The following is a 20,484-nucleotide window of genomic DNA, read 5'->3' on the forward strand; positions in this document are numbered from 1 at the left end:
TCGGATATACCAATCAGTCCACATCTGTCCAGAAACACATGTGGACACAAACAGCAGCTACACGCAGACAGTTACAGTATATGGGCCTGGTAGTCAAGTACGAGTAATTCATTGTCATTGTGTTTTATTTCTTTTCAGCTTTAGTTCTCTTCATCAATGAAAAACTACGAGGAAATGTATTGAAATCAGTGGATGATTAATAAAACATTAACTGCACATTAATTGGTATGGGCAGGGTACATTTTTACAATTGAGTTAAAGGGATATTTAAAAAAAAGGATTAGAAGGACAATATCAGTCACCAGAACCAAGGACGGGTGTTTCCGATTAATCTAACATGGTTAAAATGGAGTTTGAAGTTACAATGGGTTTGTATAGGAAGGGGGCGTGTCTGATGTGAATAGAACTGATGTGTCTTTGTCGTCAACAACAACAACAACAGCAGAAACAACAACAACAACAACAACAACAACAACAACAAAACACCAGAAATCAAAAAAGGCACTGGGAAAGGCACAGGACATTTTTTAAACGAACACTCTTCTCTTTGATCTCTTCCACAGCTACTGCGGTGCGTCATTTTTAAATTGAATTCAATACATTTTTGATAATGTTTCCAAGCACAAAAATGCATCACAATTTAATTAGTGACTCTGAGCAGCTGCTTCTTTTTTCTTTTTGCCTTGTGGTCAACAAGGCATAAAGTAAAAGAAAAGAAGCAGCTGCAAACCAAATCCAGTCAAAATCTGATTTCCTATCAAGGTTGGATTCGGATTGGTTTGAGCAAGGAATGTGGTACAACTCTGATTTATAAAAATCAGCTTCCATGTGGTTTTCTGCTGTTCAGGCTTGCTAAAACAAATCTGATTCCAATCTGGATAGGCCAAATATCCGGGCTGCCAGTCTGAACATAGCCTTAGTCCAAGTTGTGTCCAAAACTGACCACAAAGCCGACGATGACTTGCCAGAGTCTATAGACTGGAAACCTCAAGAGTTGCCAGATTTTATATAGGAAAGCCTCTGGGTTGCCAGGCTTGTCAGTCAGTCAGTCAGTCAGTCAGTCAGTCAGTCAGTGAGTCAGTCAGACCATCTGCTCCACAGGCTTACAGAGTTGCCTCGAACGACAGGAGGAAGTGCCCTCATGTGCTTGTCAGCGTGCAAGTCTGTGGGAGCAGAGTTGGATTTGCTGGGGAGGATGGGGGAAAAAAAATCCATGCCCCTGCCCCCCCCCCCCCTCTGGTAATTAATGTATGTTTTATCCATGCTTCTGGTGAGACTGAATTACATGCATTTCCAATTGGGAAGTTTTGTCTGTCTGATATGTTTGATTACGTTTGATAAAATCACAATTTAACAGTTTGATTTAAATGTTAACCACATTAACCCTTCCATCCATATTTTTGGGCAAATTTGTCAAAATGTGTCCCCCCCTCTGTGTATTCTTTTTACAAATGGAACCATGGGTGGGTGTATACGTGTGAGAACATAACGGCGGAGGGGTGCATGTGGTGTGGTGTGAAGTAAGAAGCTTTAGTGACAAAAAGGAAAACCTGGTGCTACTTTGACAGAGTGCAACCGTGGAGACGTTGGAGAAGGTGAAGAGAGAGAGAGAGTGGTGTTGGTTTCTACGGCAGTGAAAATGAAAGCAATCTAAGGGGAAATGTGGAAGTGTGAGGATGTGTTATAAAATCATGCTCTAGGGAAGAAACAAGGAAGATAAGAGAGAAGGAGAATGGGGAGAAGGAGATGGGAAGATAAAATAGGAGGAGAGAGACATCAGGGTTTGAGGGTGAAAGTCGGGGACAGAGAAAGAAATCAGAGGCAAGCATCTATACTTTTATATAAATTGTTCAGATAAAGTATATGATAGGGGTAATTCAACACAGCAGTGGTTGTTTTATGTTACTCAAAATAATCGAGAAGCGTTTTTTTCCCTTTGTTTTTGTTCTTTTACTTATAACGTCTATTTGAAAAAGAGCATTAATATCCCACCTGCCTAAAGCACTGCAATAGCAGGAGAAATGTTTCTGCTGCAGTGTATTTTAATACATTAATGAGTCACAACATGCACATAAAGTAGGTAGGTAGGTAGTGAAAATTTACCACAAATACTGGAAGAGTAAAATGGAGCAGATTTTACGCCAGCTTATACCATCAGTGGAATTGATGTGCTAATTAAGACGCTGTCCCCGTAGAGGTGCAAGCGTGTAATTGACAGTAAATTGAAGCACAGTGAGGTGTTAGTACAGTTTGATAAAATGTGCCGGAACTGAACAGGAGTAACACAGGGTCGGGACCTCTGCGTGCATAAATTATGCATGACTTTATTTCAATAGAATGTTCTACTACCTCTGTTAAACTTGCTTGCCGAGGTGAGAATTGAATTGCATTGTTTGTCAATTGCTGAATGCCTCAGGAAGTGCAGAGTAAACAGTGAATTTACATGTTTGTACGAGCTCTCAAACATTTGTGTGTCTTCATTGATAATGAAACCCGGTATTTGTGAGTGTGTGTGTGTGTGTGTGTGCACTTGCACGAGTGTGCGCGCACGTGTGAGTGTTTGTATATGTGTGTGTCTGTCTATGACAAGAGGGAGGCTAACCTTGTCCTAATTACACTCCATCTATTTCATGGGTGCTGTGCTCTGGCCTATTTCCACAGCTATAAATTTACCACTCTCTCTCCTCTGTTGTGATGGATGGCTCAACTCATTTTAGCCCAATCTCTGAAGACCGTGAGCCAGAAAAGGAAGTCACTGAAAGATGGAGGCCCTGCTTTACTGTCTATGATGGGAGGGGTAGAGGGGTGGAACTTTCCATGACCTCAAAAACTGTTTGTGCTTTTGTTAAGTTGGTGCGTTACAGATGCGCCAGCTTTGTAAGTGTGCTGCGTTTGTGTACCGGAACTTGAGAGCTGGTTAAGTCCCGGGAAAGACGCACTGTGATTGGCCAGTAGTCACTTTGAGTGGCAGTTGGGGCAAACGCAGTCAGTGGGGCAAACGCAGTCCCCACCAATATTATTTACGATTCTGTGCCTATCGGTACATAACTCGGACGGCGCTTAGTGGACTAGCAGACCATCGGCCGGTCGTCGCGGGCACTCGCGCCTGGAGGCGCTCGGGCGCGACTCCTCGGCCTCAAGGTCTGCTGAGTCGGCGCGCCTCCGTCATGGTCCAAAACTATACTTTATCGGCGAAAAAAAGTAGTTGAGGATTGAAAAAGTTTTCTCCCAAGCAGGAGTCGATCCCAGACTCCCAATGATGGTGGATTGGGAGTCTAATGATTAGCAAGGTGCGCCACTGATAGGTACTGAAATTGGGTATTTGGGCTGTATTAGAATGTGACGTCCTAACTCTTCTATTGTAGAAGAAAGAAGTCCCCGCCTGCGCCCCCGCCCAAAAGGGTAGACCGTGCACTTACATATATCGTTACAGATGCAGGGTACCACTCCAGTTTATGGGCTGTGTAGTGGCGAGGAGGAAAGGTCATTGTCACCATCAATGCACTCACCATGCAATGTTGATTGATTTGGCTCACAGCAGAAGGACAGGATTTAGGTTATCCTCTTAAACCCTGTATACTTAGTTGACCGGTGTCCCCCAGGGCTCTATACTAGGCCTGCGGCTTTTTCCACCTCTATATCAAGTCTTTTTTCAGGAAATAAATTCACAACGTGTCGCGGCGCGCTGTGAGTTTGCAATTCTCTGCTAACGTTTGCCCCAGAATAGGGATGCTAGGGTTCATGTGGTAATTTTCTTTTTTATAATAATAATAATAATAATACTAATAATTAAGTAATTCGAGCGGATGCTGTGTGTCAAAGTTCTGAGTCTTTACTTTATTTCTTCTCCATTTGATAAATTGCATTGGGATGGGATAATCATAAAACGATGACTGTGCTATAGTTGTTTGCTATGGGACAGTTATTAAACCCATGATGTAGCATTTGTATTGCACGAGTCAGCAAAGTAGTTGATGCTACAGGATAACCTAGCATCCCTATTCTGGGGCTACCATTCCACACATTGTGAGCTTGTAGATTGTATATAAGAGATTTGGTGTAGAGGGAAGAAGTGCAAAGTACAGAGCCGACCCCGATCAAGTATTAGTGTACTAAGTACAGAGGGTTTAAGTGGTAAAAGCCTTACTGTCTTGTTATCATGTGTACTAGACTGTCTTGTGACAAACATTGACACAAGGATGTTGTTCAAAGTTGTACAAAGGACCCCAATGGAAACAAGCCATAACGCTTTCTTGGGTATAATCCTCTTAGCAGACCTTGTATTGAACTGTACTTTCCTGTGCTTTTTTTTTTTTAAACTGCTAATAAAGTATCCAATCAATCAATCAATCAATCAATCAATCAATCAATCAAAGTTCACCCTTGGCCTTGAATAATATAGAATTGAAACGCAATGGCATGCAGGACCTGATATTTATTGTTTTAAGCTTGGTCCGAAGACACAAGCTCAGCTCTTATCTTTGTGTGTAACTACCTTTCTGATCCCTGCTTTCACTAGAGAGCTCGGTACAGAGATTTTGTGAAAGCACGGTTGAAAATAAACCAGAGAGGCTTGTAAACATCTCATCAGAGGAGGCTGAGCTGATCACTTCCTCTGTCTTTTGTCTCCTTCGACTCTCATCTGTGACTGGCAGCAAGCTTTAATGGCCACGTTCCAACACAAGACACCCACTGCCTATCACCCTCAGCCCCTTTCTTAGACTCACTGGGACAGGCTTGGCATGAAGGCAACAGAGAGGAAACTCCACTGAGCAAAATGAGTCACAGGACCAGGAATCCTACCTTCTATCTATAAATTCAAGGAATCTCTTTGTGTTTGTATGAGTTAGCTCTTGGTTCTTTTTGATTACGAAGAGTAACCCAGGCCAGAACCTTCCATAACCTGCAACTGTCTAGAACCCATGAAGTTCTGTGATTTTTTGGTTTACGTTTTCATAATAACCAGAACCACCACTGAAGGAAGGGAGAGGTACGTCATTAAACACATATAAAAAAAATACAAGCTCACAACGTGTCACATCATGACGCGTTGTGAGCTTGTAGATCAGCTATACGTTCTGGGTTCCCTGAATTCAGAGTTAGTCGTACCTCCTGAGCAGGGCCCAAATTAGGTCCTGAGAACCTTATCTAAAACCGAGCCGTATAGCGTATGGAAACAAATCCAGAAGCCATGGAATGCTTTACACGACACGGCACCATTCACTTCGTTCTTGTAGTCAAACAGAGCCATCTGTCTGTACAGGATGTCCTTCACGTTCATTCATTAGACATTAGACGACACACTTGGAGGGGTATTGCAGAGGACCGGGAGTGCAGAGTGAAGTCGATCTGATGAGCAGTTCTCGAGGAGAACGCTCAAGGAGCCACGCTCATGGTCATCGACAACAACGCTGCAAGAGTTTCCGGTGGCCGGGCAAGTGGCCCGTTCGGAACAGCCACGCACTGAACCAGCACACCCTCCGGACAACGCTGAAAGCAGCAATACCAGAAGCCAAACAAACAGCCCGCTCAGATCAAACATGTTCCAGTCCAAAGGGAACACCCTGTGCCATGCCATGGATAGGCACTGCACTACTTAAAAACTATACGTCATAATGCTAGTAAGTCTACCATATATAAACACACAGCTAAATCTAGATATTAGTTTACTCTGAGAGTGTAGAAATGGACCCATATGGGCACTGTACTAGACTGTCAATAAGCTACTTATATGCTGGCTGGCTTATATCACTTACATAATAGTGCATGAAGAACAGTAAGTTTGAACTCTACAAAGGTAGAGGTTAGCTGCTTGAATAATCACTCCATTTGTAAGCATCAATCAGTAACCTTCTCCCTCAATTTACATCCCAGTATGTGAAACAAATATTAAGCCGAATAAAACGGTGGCCAAACGTGGCACTGCTGTGCTACTTTACTTTGGATTTCAGAGGGTATTTTTATAGTTGGGAATAAAATAGGACTGGACATCTCTCTGAGGATGCCGTGCGCAGCTTGGAACAGAGAGGGAGGAGAGGGTTGTGTGGGCTACAGCTGTGGCCGTTATCTCTGGATCCAGGGCAAATATGAAAGGCTAATGCAAGCAGACATGGAGAGATGCGGAAATGCACACACACCCTTGTATACACGCACACAATCCATGCACACAGTCACAGCAGCTTACTCTGATCTTGCACTTTGTATGTCACTCTGGATAAGAACTTCTACAGAATGCCTGAATTGTAAATTGTAGAGGGTGCTGAAAATGTGTCTGAACTATGCACTCTAGGTTGCATGTTGAATTCATTGAGTGTTGAAACATTGATATTATTTAACAACAGCATCACTTCATTCACCAGCTGTTACACATGCACACACGCAGTCACGCACGCACACACACACACGCACCAATAACATATTATTATAATGTACTTGAATGCAGACATTCTAACAGAAAAGACATTCTTGAAACTTGAAAAGCTTCAGCCACAGGCATGACAGTAAATATGCACGACATTAAAATTACATCACTCAATCGATGTCCATGCTCAGCCATTTAGGGAAGTAAAGTTTAATTTGGCCATTACTGGAATTCGTCCTCTGCATTGAACACCAAGGGGATTTTGCAGTGTAACTATTTGAAGCAGTGGTCAGCTTGAACAGCACAGTTGGGGGTTCAGTGTCTTGCTCAAGGACACTTCAACCCAATGCCGAGATGGAACCAAAACCTTCCAATTCCCAGGCGACCATTCTACCTCCTGCATGGGTCACTGTGTCCCCAGCGGGTGCATACCGCCATTCCGACATCCCACCATACCGACATACCGCCATTCCGACGTATCACCATTCCGACATACCACCATTCCGACATACTGCCATTCCGACATTTAGTCCCGCCATTCCGACAGTCCATAAAACCCAAATTCATTTTCATGGCTATATATATATATATATATATATATATATATATATATATATATATATATATATATATATAGTTAAAATTACATTATTGGATATATATATAAGGGGTGGCTTTAGGCAGGCTGGCTGGCTCCAGGCAGGCTCTAGGCTGGCTCTATAGGCAGGCTGCCTGGCTCGAGGCTGTCTAGATTGTATAGATTCTTTCCATGCCAAAGTGACTGAATAATAATAATATTAATAAATTAATAAATAAATGCTTTCTATTTGAAATAAATGTTGTATTTTCTCTCTCTCTCTCTCTCTCTCTCTCTCTCTCTCTCTCTCTCTCTCTCTCTCTCTATATAAATAAATGAATTTATTTTAGGGGCATGGTTCTCACACAGCGACTGACGTAGACGGAAGTGAAATGAGGCGGGGCCTCCATCTAAACTAGCTTGCGGGGGCGGGGTTTTCCAAGAGCTGGCGTGGGATCCATAATAACGCGGCATGGCGACCAGATTGTAGATCTGCTATTTTCAAATGGCCGAAATGTACACACACACTCACACAGTTTGGGGCAAACGCTTGCCCTAAAACATGATTTACTATTCTGTCCCTATCGGTACGTAACTCGGACGGCGCTGAGTAGGCTCAAGCGAACTTCGCAACGTTCGGCACGGCAACTCGCTCGCTTTAGCTCGCTCGGTGGTGCCTCTCGTGGCTCAAGTTCGCTTGAGACTGCGCGCCTCCGTCATGGTTTTGTCCATAACCAGTGGTGGAAAAAGTACCCACATTTTTTACTTAAGTAAAAATATCAATACTGCAATGTAGAAATACTCTGTTACAAGTAAAAGTCCTGAAATCTAAATGTACTTGAGTAAAAGTACAAAAGTATTGGCATCAAAATGTACTTAAAGTACCAAAAGTAAAAGTACTAAATGTCAGAGTCACATTTCACAAGTTCAAAAAGCATAAAACATCTTTTCAAAAATCTACAAGCTCACAATGTGGTTACTGTATGTTTTGTAATAATAATCAAAATCTACAAAGTAACTAGTAACTAAAGTTTTCAAATAATTGTAGTGGAGTAAAAGTACAATATTAACCTCTGAGATGTAATGGAGTAGAAGTAAAAGTATAGAAATTTGGAAATACTCCAGTAAAGTAAAAATACCTCAAAATCGTACTTAAGTACAGTACTTGAGTAAATGTACTTAGTTACTTTACACCACTGTCCATAACTATACTTTATCGGCAAAAAAAAAAGGTCAGCGGTTTTCATAAAAGGAGCATCAGCATTGGGATTCGATCACATATAGTTGGGGTTGAGAGTCCAATGTTTAACGAGCGTGCCACCGTTCCAGTTACGAGATAAGGTTTTCCGCTCTATTAGAATGTGTTATCGGGTGGATTCCTTGTTTCTTTGGTGTTTCGACCAGGCGGGCCGTCCCGTTTACATGGTACATGTCCTGAGTAGTGATCATAAAGAAATAGGGGTAATAATAATAATCTCCATTAGGCACTTTACCCTTGTCGGAATGGTGGGACTATTCCCAAAATGGAACATTCCGCCACTCCGACACAGTGAACATAACTTTGTCGGAGTGGCGGAATGTGTTTTTTTATGGATGGTACCGCCACTCCGACAATTAGAAGTCAATGTCGGAGTGGCAGCATGTCGGAATGGAGAGTGAACCCCGTCCCCAGCCAAATTAGGCTATGTTCTTTGTGTTTTGAGAGGAATAGGTCTGCTACATGTATGTTTTGATAGTACTGTATGTTGACACGTTTTTCTTACAATAAACATAGCTTGTTCTAGAACAATGGTTCTCAAACATTTTAATTTCAGCGACCCCAAGTTTGGTATGCATTAAGATTTAACTATGAGAGTTGAGAGTTAACTATGAGACTCTCAGAGTTCCTCTCAAAATTACAATAATTTAGCTGGGAGTAATTATGAGAGTGTACAAATGGAACCATGAGAGTGTCTCAGTTACACATACACACAAACGCTGTCGGGGTGTACAAATGGAACCAAATGGACTCTCAAAATTAGAAATATTTTAGCTGGGCACCCCCTGGAACTCCCTCAAGGACCCCTTGGGGTTTCCGGACCCCACTCTGAGAACCACTGTTCTACAACATTAGAAGTCCTATAGTGTGTACAGAACTGACCATGAACAGATAGTCTTAAAAGTCTTAATTCCCCCCTATTTCAAACTATACCCCTGGCCTGACCTACTCTCTCCATACTGTAGGTCACACCGTTCACGCGGCCTTGACCCCCCGCAGAGTTATTCAACAGTGCAACACAATGCAATGCAATCTCCTGCCTTGACAAGAAGGGGTCACAAGTCACTCTCCTGCGTGGAGCCGTGATATGCAAGGGTGACCATGTGACTGCATGGGACAGAGGACGACAGAGTCCCCTCTTGCCACCAAGTGGGTCAAGTGCGCATCCGTCACCGAGAATCCCTATATGTGAAGTCACAATAATACCCTAATGGCCGTCTGTCAACCTATCAACTGTCAAGTGGCAGCGGATGAGCTGTTGCCATAGCAACAGCAATAAAGCCAGGAGGGGCATGGAGAGAATTAAGGCACGGCATATAGGCTACTGCACACACTGAGGTTTATATCAAATAGAAGGTTGACATTTACAGTAGGACCGTGCAGGGAGATTTGAGAGATAGCCATAGTAAATATTGGCTAGAACATGCGCCTCATCGGAGGGGGGGGGGGGGGTGGAATAAGAGGACATCCTTCTACCAAGAGAAATCTTTCACCATGCAAATAGGGGAGCTTGGATCACATGGAAAAGATCGTTTGTGTACACAGCAAATAGCGGCCGAACAGACCAGGCAAATGGGCCGGAACAATGCCTTCTCCATCGATACCTGGCTGAGATACTGCATGCAGTGAGAGAGTAACAGTGCTGTTGCATTATGCTGCCCAGGCTAAAAGGCTGCTTGTTAATGTCTATGGACATACAATATGAGGCTTCACAAAAAGAAGATAATGAGCACTTTAAAATGCAAGAGAGGAAAGAAGAGAGCGGGGGGGAAGAAAGAAAGAGAAGAAAATACTTCTATAAGCTGCGATTCAGGGCCATGGTGTCAATGTGTATTGGTCGAAGTCCAGGAGAGAGAATGCATCAATCACAGCCCCATCCCCTCCTTCCATTGTTTACCCTGAGATGTGAGATTGAGCTCTACGTTGATTATGGTGCTTTGGTCCTGTGGCTATCTCTTCTGTCTCCTCTGCTGGACGCTATCATTGATCTGACAATAATCCTCAAAGCAAATGCAACAGTATGTGTCTCACGTTGGCCTGTACAGTATCTTTTCATTTTGTACCGTATTACCATATTTTACTAAGCGTTTTATGGTCTCTAATCTGATCAAATGGAAGATTAATTGATTGATAGTGAAGAACTGAAACGTTTGCTGCTTCATAAATTCCCATATTTTTTGGTACTTGAGCACTGACAGCACAGATGTCTTAAATTAGAGACAACATTTTTCGCATTGATCAAAGCATGTTTCTTGAGGCTTTCTAGCCACTGGACATTGGTTTACAGATATCTCTTCTGCCGATCACTTTAATGATAATACTGTTTTCATCATGTAAGAAGACCATGTTAATAAATACACAGTGTACAGTACTGTACTTGTCAAACAGACATATATGCATATGACATAATGAGAGATTCTTTATTCTTTACACTGGAAGACAGATACATTAACAGGACAAACAGGATAATTGGTGATAGGTGGACACCATATATCATTCATATTATCAATTCAACAATCTGTTTGTCAGCCAACCAATTAACCACTTGAACCCCAGCATTCATATTCTGGGGAGAACATTAGCCAAAAATAACCGACCTACGCACCGTAGAAAAAGGCGGTCCAAGAACAGAGCCAACTCAGGTCCAGTAATATAATATCCTCTTAAGTCTAGAGGATTTAAACAATGGTTCCCAAAGTGGGGTCTGGAGACCCCCAGGGGTCCTTGAGGGGGTTCCAGGGGGTCCCCAGTTAAATTTGATAAACTGTAGCATCAAAATCAATTTAACCGTTCAGTTTAACCACTTAGGTTAAACAGATTGTTTGACCTATTTTATACTTTGGCTATTCAAAAAGAGCAGATCTACAAGCTCACAACGGGGACATCTTGACAAATCCTTTCTTGACACAAAATCTTTTCGGATGGGGGGTCTGCAGCCAAACACATCCTTGACATGAAAATGTTGTTCAACCCACTGGGTTGAACACCTTTCTGATACACCATGTGTAATTCAGCCATGTCGAATGGCATCCCATGGCTCACCCACTAGCACAACTTTGTGTTATTGTGGTGTCGCTTACATGCTCTCATTCTCCACCGCACAGAGGAACTCCAAGGGCCTTGTGGGTAGGACAGAGAGCAGACCTGTGATTGGACCATTCTCTTATCTCCTTACCCCAGCAACATGGCTGGCAGGACCTCTGTTTGTACAGAAAATGTGTGTGTGTGTGTGTGTGTGTGTGTGTGTGTGTGTGTGTGTGTGTGTGTGTGTGTGTGTGTGTGTGTGTGTGTGTGTGTGTGTGTGTGTGTGTTCATGCGGGTGGATTTATTTGCTTGTTTGTTGGCCTGTAGAGGCTGCAGTTCCACAGTGCATACACGTATACATGTGCCTGGTGTGCCATTCATGAAATAAATTACATTTGTATGTAAATGCATGTATCTAGTGAGAAGACGATAAAGGGAGCATGGAGTTTACCCCAAATATCAAAAAGAAACCACAAACGCGTGTGCGCGTGTGTGTGTGTGTGTGTTGGTGTCTGTGTGTGTGTGTGTGTGTGTGTGTGTGTGTGTGTGTGTGTGTGTGTGTGCCTGCGTGTGCGTGCGTGCATGCGAATGTCTGGGTCATATAACATTGAATTTGTGCCCGTGTGTAATCAAGCGTGGATGCCTAATCCTCACAAGAGATTGATAGCAATGCAGGGCCATGGGTAATGTTTTCATATTTCTGCTGAAAACACAGAACACAGAACAAGTCGCTGGAAAGTCCTAGCAAGCCACTTCTGCAATGCCAAATGTGAGACAGAGAATTTTTCTGCCCACTGGAATGACATTTTCCAACGTTTCACTCAGTAACCCACAGCGCAACATAACTTATTTTATTTGTATTGTAATGTTTCGCGCACCGAGCTGGAGTCGAACCCTGGGCGGCAGACCGGTAGGTAACAAGCAACTGCAAGAGAGCTAGCTCACTTGAGCAAGTTAGTTACGGCCGGGTTTTTTGCGGGGTCGCTACTAGGGATGGGACGATGCTACTAGGGATGGGACCATATGAACATTTCATGTCACCATTATTGTGACCAGAATAATTGCGATTTACGATATTATCGCGATAATCCAAATAATGCTTAAAACTCTTAAAATGCCACTTTTGTTAACCCCTTGAACCCCAGCATCCATATTCTGGGTTGCCAACGTTTGCAAAAAATAGCAGATCTACAAGCTCACAACGCGCCGTGCGGCACGTTGTGAGCTTGTAGATCTGCTATTTTTGGTAGAGAGTGAAAAAAAGACTGTATCAAGTACATTCTTAACAGGTCCGTTTGACCAATTATAGAGGGTTTAAGTGGTACTGGATAGGCAGCTCGGTAAAGGTGAGTTGATCCCAGTGTATGACGGAGAACAATTTCACCATAAATTAAATCTCTGCCATATGATTATTGTGAGCGATTTTTATCACGATAAATGATAATAGCAATTATCGTCGCTACAGTATTTAGAAATTTCAGTTTCAGAGGATTATATTATACTATCAGTGAGTTTATATCTTTTTCTGGGCGTCCCTTATTCTTCTTGGAAATAAGGGATGCCCAAGCCGGGAGTCCCTTATTTGAATTGCAGGTATAGTTGGCGAGTGGCAACCCCCTAGCTGGAATCACACCTGATTATGTGGTCGACGCCCTGTTCAGCTACCGACACGCCCCAGTTAAGGGGGAAATACTTCATGGCTGTCATTGGCTGTGGCTGAGTAGGACACGGCTGAAAGCTCTTTCAATATTGCATCATGTAGTTATATTTCACTGTGTTATATCCACATCCACTTCCTCCAGTTTGTCGTCTCCTATCATTGCTGCGAGCAATTATAGCCTAGAAAATGTACCTGTCATTCCCTCAGAGCTATAATCTGGAATGGTAAATAATACATCATAATACATCAACCTGGGATATGGCAGGCATACAGTGTGATCTGTGTAAACACCGACAGACACAGAGGTTTTGGTGCCAGCAGTCTGTGACAGTGATGTCACAGATTCTGTTCAGTCTGTGACCAGTGGTATAAAGTAACTAAGTACGTGTACTCAAGTACTGTACTTACAGTAAGTACAATTTTGAGGTACTTTACTTTACTGGAGTATTTCCAAATTTCTGTACTTAAAACATACATTAACCGCTTTAGCCCTATTTCATACATAGGCTAGAACATGTGAGTCCCTTTTCCACCACAGTCTGTGACAGTGATGTCACAGGCTGAACAGAATCAATATGTGAGTTTAACCCGGAAGCATCTCTTCCCAGTTATAGTGAGAAACTGTAAGTCAGTGGTTTTCAAACCTTTTCATATCAAGGTCCATTATTTATTCAGGCATTTGAGCCACGGATCCACCGTTTGATGAGATTTATTTAGCCTCTCAGACCCAAGATTTAGAATATTCTGTTATCGTTGGATACAATTTGGTCCACAATTCCATGCTGTATTGATGTTGGTACCAATAGGAGAGATAACAGGCAAACGTTGATCAAAATAACAATTATATAATTAAGTAATGCAGATGTTTAACAATAATGTATCTCTTGAGAGTGTCAATGAAACCAAATGGGTCCATTTGGTTTCATTTTACACTCTCAAGAGTTAAATATCTATAAGGGTCCATTTGGTTACCAACTCTCCATCATTTAGCTGGGGACCACCTGGAACCCCCTCAAGGACCCACTGGTGGTCCCCGGACCACTGGTTGAAGACCACTGCTGTAAGTTACAACATGATGATCTCACAGTCTCATTCATTACTTCTTAAACCACTTCAAGCCCAGCATCCGTATTGTGTGGAATGCTTTTTGTAGAAAATAGCAGATCGACAAGCTCACAACGAGACGCGTTGCGTCGCGTTGTGAGCTTGTCGATCGGCTATTTTCACGGACACTATAGAGCTCAACCATATGGGGTTTAAGTGCTTATGGAACTACACATAAAAAGCCTCAGTGTTAGTTTAACTCTGAGTGTAAAAATGAACCCACTAACACTGAAGACTTTGCTGTGTATTTGATTTGTACTTTGAACGTCACCATAGCCCTGTCTGTATACCCTGAACGCTCCTTTGATCTCACAATGGAGTGGCTGACAGTGAAGGACAATTCATTAATCGCTAATAAATTACATTAGCAGTAAAATCAATCCTTTTCAGTTTAAGGAGCAGGAGTTTGAGTGGTGAGGTGCTCGAAGCTACTCTTCACAATGGAAAATGGATTTTGATGAGTAATGCTAGTTTGTGTGTGTGTGTGTGTGTGTGTGTGTGTGTGTGTGTGTGTGTGTGTGTGTGTGTGTGTGTGTGTGTGTGTGTGTGTGTGTGTGTGTGTGTGTGTGTGTGTGTGTGTGTGGGGGTGTGTGTGTGTGTGCAATGCGTGCGCGTGTGCACATCTGTCCTTCACAACAGATTTCTTACAGTGCACTATCACTGGACACATCTTTCCAGTAACAGACTCCTCTAAAAGTATAGAAGAACATTTTCAGAAAGGGAAGGACCTTGAAGAGTAAATACTGTATGTGTGTGTGTGTGTGTGTGTGTGTGTGTGTGTGTGTATGTGCGTGCGTGTGTGTGTGTGTGTGTGTGTGCGCGCGCGCGCGCATGCGTGTGTGTGTGTGAGACATAGGACTTACATTGGCAGCTCATTCTCCAGAAGCCAAACTCTCACTGAATGGAAGCTTCCTGTACAGACAAAGAAAAATAAGGAAAAGTTTGTCAGCACTTGTGCACATTATAAGCCTGTAGAACTCATTTTGACAGATTATTTTATTATGAACCTTAAGCTATTTTGCAATTTCGCTTACTGTCATTAGCACAGAATTATGATGCACTAAATAATGATACTTAGCTTTAGAAAAACATTCCCCAGCATGAACACAAGTACTGCCAGTTTAAAAAGGACTCATTCAATTCTGTGTTCTGCTCAGCATATTTATGTATTTTATTTCCTACAATCAAAGTGGCAATTTATTATATAAACCAAACAACAAGTGCTGATGTGTGTCTGCACCATCAAATAGCTTTCACTAGGTTAAACACCTACAAGGGTTAGAGCTGTAGCTCATGTTCAAGCCTATTAGTATCCAGCCAACTTGTGTACACAGTTGATTTCAACTGCGCACGCACGCACGCACGCACGCACGCACGCACGCACGCACGCACGCACGCACGCACGCACGCACGCACGCACGCACGCACGCACGCACGCACGCACGCACGCACGCACGCACGCACGCACGCACGCACACACACACACACACACACACACACACACACACACACACACACACACACACACACACACACACACACACACACACACACACACACACACACACACACACACACACACACACACACACACACACACACACACACACACACACAGATGTATTTCTACATCTGAGGTTAAGAAAAGATCTGATCTAAAACTAGTCCATACATGGGTACCTGCAGACCCAGCATCAAGCTACTCTTCCTGTAGCTCTGTCCTACTTTCACTTTTTCACCCACTCTCATTCTCTCTTTCAACCCCACCTCCCTCTCTCTCTTGCGCGGTTCAGAACACGTCATTCTCTTCTCATCTATATTCCACTCACTTTGACAACACCTGCAGCATTATAGAGGACCAAGAGGAGGCTGTGACAATATTGGATTTGAGTTCAAGTCAGCCCAAATCAACACACTCACCATGTAGCCAAAATGATAACACTCTCAGAAGAGTTTGAGCAGTGTTCTTGGACTTTCATTACATAAAGGTAAGGTAAGTGATATTCTTTGGTATTTTTTTGTTTTTTTGTTAAAAAGGTTAAAGTACTATATTCTGATAGTAATCATTGCTACAGAGCGTTTGTTGGGTCACAGGGGTCTCTCCAGCTCTTTAGTAAACAGAATACAGTACATTTTCAGGTAGGTGACAACATTTAAGCCAACCAGGAGAGAGCACTGAAAATGCATTTTCTGTTTAATAAAGAGCTGGAGAGACATGGGAGACTCCTTTTCACAATATAGAGCATAGAACAAAAGTAAATCACTTACCCTACCTATAAGTTATATTATATGTATTTGTGTGAGAGTAATTGCCCAAGTATGGATGTGCCCAAATATGGAGTTATGTGGGTACTATCAGCTATCACCATTACGTCACATTAAGTCACATCACGGCACTTCATATCACCTCTATAAAACTGTACTCCTTACACTCAGACAATGGCAGTTTCTAGAGACCCGCTACAGTGTTTCTAGTTTGGTTCCCAAGCTTGTCTGCGGCCGTGACAGCACAGGAATATGAGTCTGGTGGCTAGACTCCAGAAGCAATGGTTCATCATCGGGATAGTGCTGGTTATCTTATCGGCCAAACTGCAGCCCAGCCTCGGTGTGCCCGGAGGTCCCTTGAAGCCAGAGATCACCGTAGCCTATCTAGCCGTGTCCATCATCTTCTTCAACAGCGGACTGTCTCTGAAGACGGAGGAGTTGACCAGTGCCATTCTTCACGTACGTCTCCATCTACTGGTCCAGTGTTTTACCTTCCTCTTCTTCCCATTGGCTGTCTGGTTGCTACTCAAAGTGCTGTCTCTCACTGCCATCAACCCATACCTGCTTAAAGGGATACAGTCAGTGGGCTGCATGCCCCCTCCCGTCTCCTCCGCTGTTATACTGACCAAGGTTGCGGGAGGGAACGAGGCGGCGGCCATCTTTAACTCTGCGTTTGGAAGTTTCCTGGGCATTGTTATAACTCCAGCGTTGTTGCTTCTGTTTCTTGGCTCCTCTTCCTCCGTTCCATTCTCCTCCATCTTCTCCCAACTCTGCATGACGGTAGTCGTCCCGCTGATCCTGGGCCACGTGTGTCAGCGGTTCCACAGAGCGTCTTTGGAACACCGTAAATTTCCGTTTGCTAAAATCAACTCTGCGGTTCTGCTGCTGATCGTCTACTCCACCTTCTGTGACATGTTCAGCAACTGCAACATCACCCTGGACACAACCAGCCTGTTGCTGGTGCTCCTGATCATATTCTCCATACAGATCAGCTTCATGTTGCTGACGTTCTCCTTCTCTACCAGGGCCGGCTCTGGTTTCACCCCCGCCGACACTGTGGCCATCATGTTCTGTTCTACACACAAGTCCCTCACACTGGGTATTCCCATGTTAAAGATAGTGTTTGCAGGATACGAACATCTTTCTCTGATCTCGGTACCTCTGTTAATGTACCACCCCGCCCAGATCTTACTGGGATCCATATTGGTTCCCAGTATCAGAACCTGGATGGCCTCAAGGGAGAAGTCTAGAGTCTCTTGTTGAGATATAGGGCCAAGTTCCAACACTATGACCATGCATGAGCGGTGAAGTTAAGATCTACGTCATTTCAAATCCAACGCTTGACTGCCACTGACGTAGATCTACGTCCATTTAAAAACAATCATGTTTTTAGTGATTACGCTAGAGGGCGCTCTTCGACAACCAATGAATGATTCCTCGACTGCCAAAGAAGGCTAGAACCGTAAAATGAAAAAATAAGCCTGTTCACACAATGTTATGAGATTTAGAACAACACAGATTTATTCTCCCAGACAGCGTTTTTTGATGAAAACGAGCCATATTCAACTGCCGATAACAACAGAACGGACGATCGTGGTTACAATGTCTTTGTTCCGGTGGCAAGCAGAGAGACTGGTATTAACACGGAGACATGCCTTTGGTTGCCTTGTAGGCCAACATCAGTGTTTTGAGATGACTGAGACCTACAGTAGATACGTAGCTGGGCAGACTCCTGGGTGAGGAAGGGTCTAATGTTGCTCAGTGCCCACCAGAACGAAGCCCTACGTCAGCATTACAGGACCGCTTCGACTGCACTGACTAAAGGGACACAGGTAGACAGACAGAAACAGACATCTCCATATATGGGCACAAAAGGGACACAGACCGATGGGTACAACGGGTACTCTGACGAAGCCTCTTATTATACTATGACTCGGACATATTGGTCGGATCGGCGGTGTGAGGGTCGCGTAGTGGCCCGAACCTCTAGTTACAAAAAACATCACAGTCTGGGCAAATCAAAAACCATGGATGAACCACTGAGGTACAGGCCTCGCTGAAAGCAAAATACTTTGCATTTAAATATGGTGACACAACCTCCAATCTGCAAGAGCCAATGGGAAAAAAAAGTCACAACCCCAGACACCAAGGGACTGTGGCAGGGAATTAAATCTGTCACAGATTACAGGACTGTCCCCCAGACCTGTGATGATAGCTACCTAACTTAAACCTATTCTGGTAGGTTTGAGGCACTCGACAACATGCCAGAAACTAACTCCACACTCCACACTCCACACCACAAAGACCAGGTGCAGCATGAGAACCAGACAGAAAGGCTGTGAGCAGTGGTGGAAAGTAACTAAGTACATTTACTTAAGTATTGTACTTAAGTACAATTTTGAGGTATTTGTACTTTATGTTGCAAATTTGCCCACTGCTGTAACATTGTGGTTACAAATGCATGTATCATTAAAGAAAGAGGAAGAAAAAAGATTGAACACTTACTGTAACTACTGTACTATGTCTCTAAGTTATCAGGATTTCTAAAGCATATTATGGACAAACAGCATTACCCTGTAAATGAACTGTAGTGTACCTTCAGGCCAAAAATACAACATGCCAGCCCACAACCAGCTTATAATGGCTTCAAATACACACAGGAGCTTCAAATACTTTCAACACAGTCAACTTTGGTTTCTGTTTGGGAAACCTTGCTTTCACATTTTGAATAATAAATAAAAATAAACTTTAATCCTGTTGCATTATCTTAGTGAAATGTAGTGAAATCCTAAACGTAGCACCTAAACTTAACACCTAAATGCCTAATCCTGACCCTAACCTGAATCTTTTACTAACTGTAACACAACCTTTCATAACAATAAAAACGTCCATTTCCCTCATAAGAGTCAGAAAAATGTGTCCATAATGTCAATTTTGCTTAAAATTATCATCCTCGTAGGGACTTTTAAAATATGCACCAACTACAGATGTATATGTTAAGTATAGGTAATAATAATAATGATGATAAAGTGCTGTGATAGTGTGCTTTTTGCACATTTAAACGTGTACAGACCATAGACTGTAAAATATGGGGAAAATATAGGTACAGACAGAGATACACCATCTACTGTTATGAGGATTATAAGGATTATAAGGATTTCATTGAATCACTCTTAGATGATATTCAGCCAAGTCACTGCATGGGGAAATAGAAGATCAAATGAACACAAATTAATAGAAGAAAACAAATCAAGGGCAGTTTATGGAGATTGGATCGGTGAAGAGTTTATTATCTCCTTTCGCCTCACTTCTCGATACAGTTTGAGAAAGACCAATGTCAAACTAATGTCTGTCGGGCAAAAGAAAGATAAATTACGACTGAACCCGTGAATGAGATGAGGTTTTAGACTGCAGGGAACTGTTGATTGGGCTCCTCATTAAGAGAGTGCATAATAAACGTCAGATCACTGCATGTAATAAATCTCTCATTGACGGAACGTGTGTGGACTAAAAGTCCTTGTAGAAATTGCCAGATGTTAGGATGTGGAGATATTGGGGGCTTTATCCCAGCCCATATATCTTTAGATTTTCACCTGAACATTGCACTATTTTCACGTTAGTAAAATGAATATAAGATGTGAGACATCTTAAAGGAATCTTCAGTTACACACCCCATGAAGCCTCGAATTCATGGATATCTTTCGGTTTTTGTCGCATTCCTAAACCAATAATTTGATGATCAAATTATGGGCTTAGGAATGGGACAAAAACAAAAAAAAAACTCCATGAATTCGAGGCTTCATGGGGTGTGTAACTGATCGAAAATACGTCGTTTTTTTGGGTGAACTACTCCTTTAAACTGCACTGTACCAACACGTTCTGGTGGAGTCAGTGCAGTTTATAGTCTGGTCAGTAAATACATGTGAGGATTACACACATTATTTATCAATGTATTTTTATACATAGACCAATTATTTTGAAACCACCAATATCAAATGACACAAAAACAAACAATGCATCCATCCCAAAGGGGCCAAATAGTCATCAATGCTTCACTACTTACCCACATAATAACACGGGCTCAGCAACACTACTGGATGCAGTGCAGCAACAAGATTAATTTCCCTCCATATCCTCTAGCCTTGCCTACGCCTCACTGCCTAACTTGCCTTAACCCATTAAAACTGGGAAAGCATCTGTGCCATTTTAGATGACACAGATTGTGTGTCTCTCTC

At 42.8% G+C, this 20,484-nt stretch overlaps 1 protein-coding gene across 1 annotated transcript; it reads left to right on the forward strand.

Annotated features, from left to right (window-relative positions):
* Positions 1–16,501: 16,501 nt before the first annotated feature.
* On the forward strand, positions 16,502–17,512 carry LOC308082981 (sodium/bile acid cotransporter 7-like; the record flags this gene model as incomplete). Its single annotated transcript, XM_080425060.1, has 1 exon — positions 16,502–17,512. The coding sequence occupies one exon, from the start codon at positions 16,502–16,504 to the stop codon at positions 17,510–17,512; it is 1,011 nt and encodes a 336-aa protein (XP_080281186.1).
* Positions 17,513–20,484: the final 2,972 nt, after the last annotated feature.

The sequence above is a fragment of the Gymnoscopelus braueri genome (genome assembly GCF_963280865.1).
Source record: "Gymnoscopelus braueri genome assembly, chromosome: 3".
Taxonomy (NCBI): Eukaryota; Metazoa; Chordata; class Actinopteri; order Myctophiformes; family Myctophidae; genus Gymnoscopelus; species Gymnoscopelus braueri.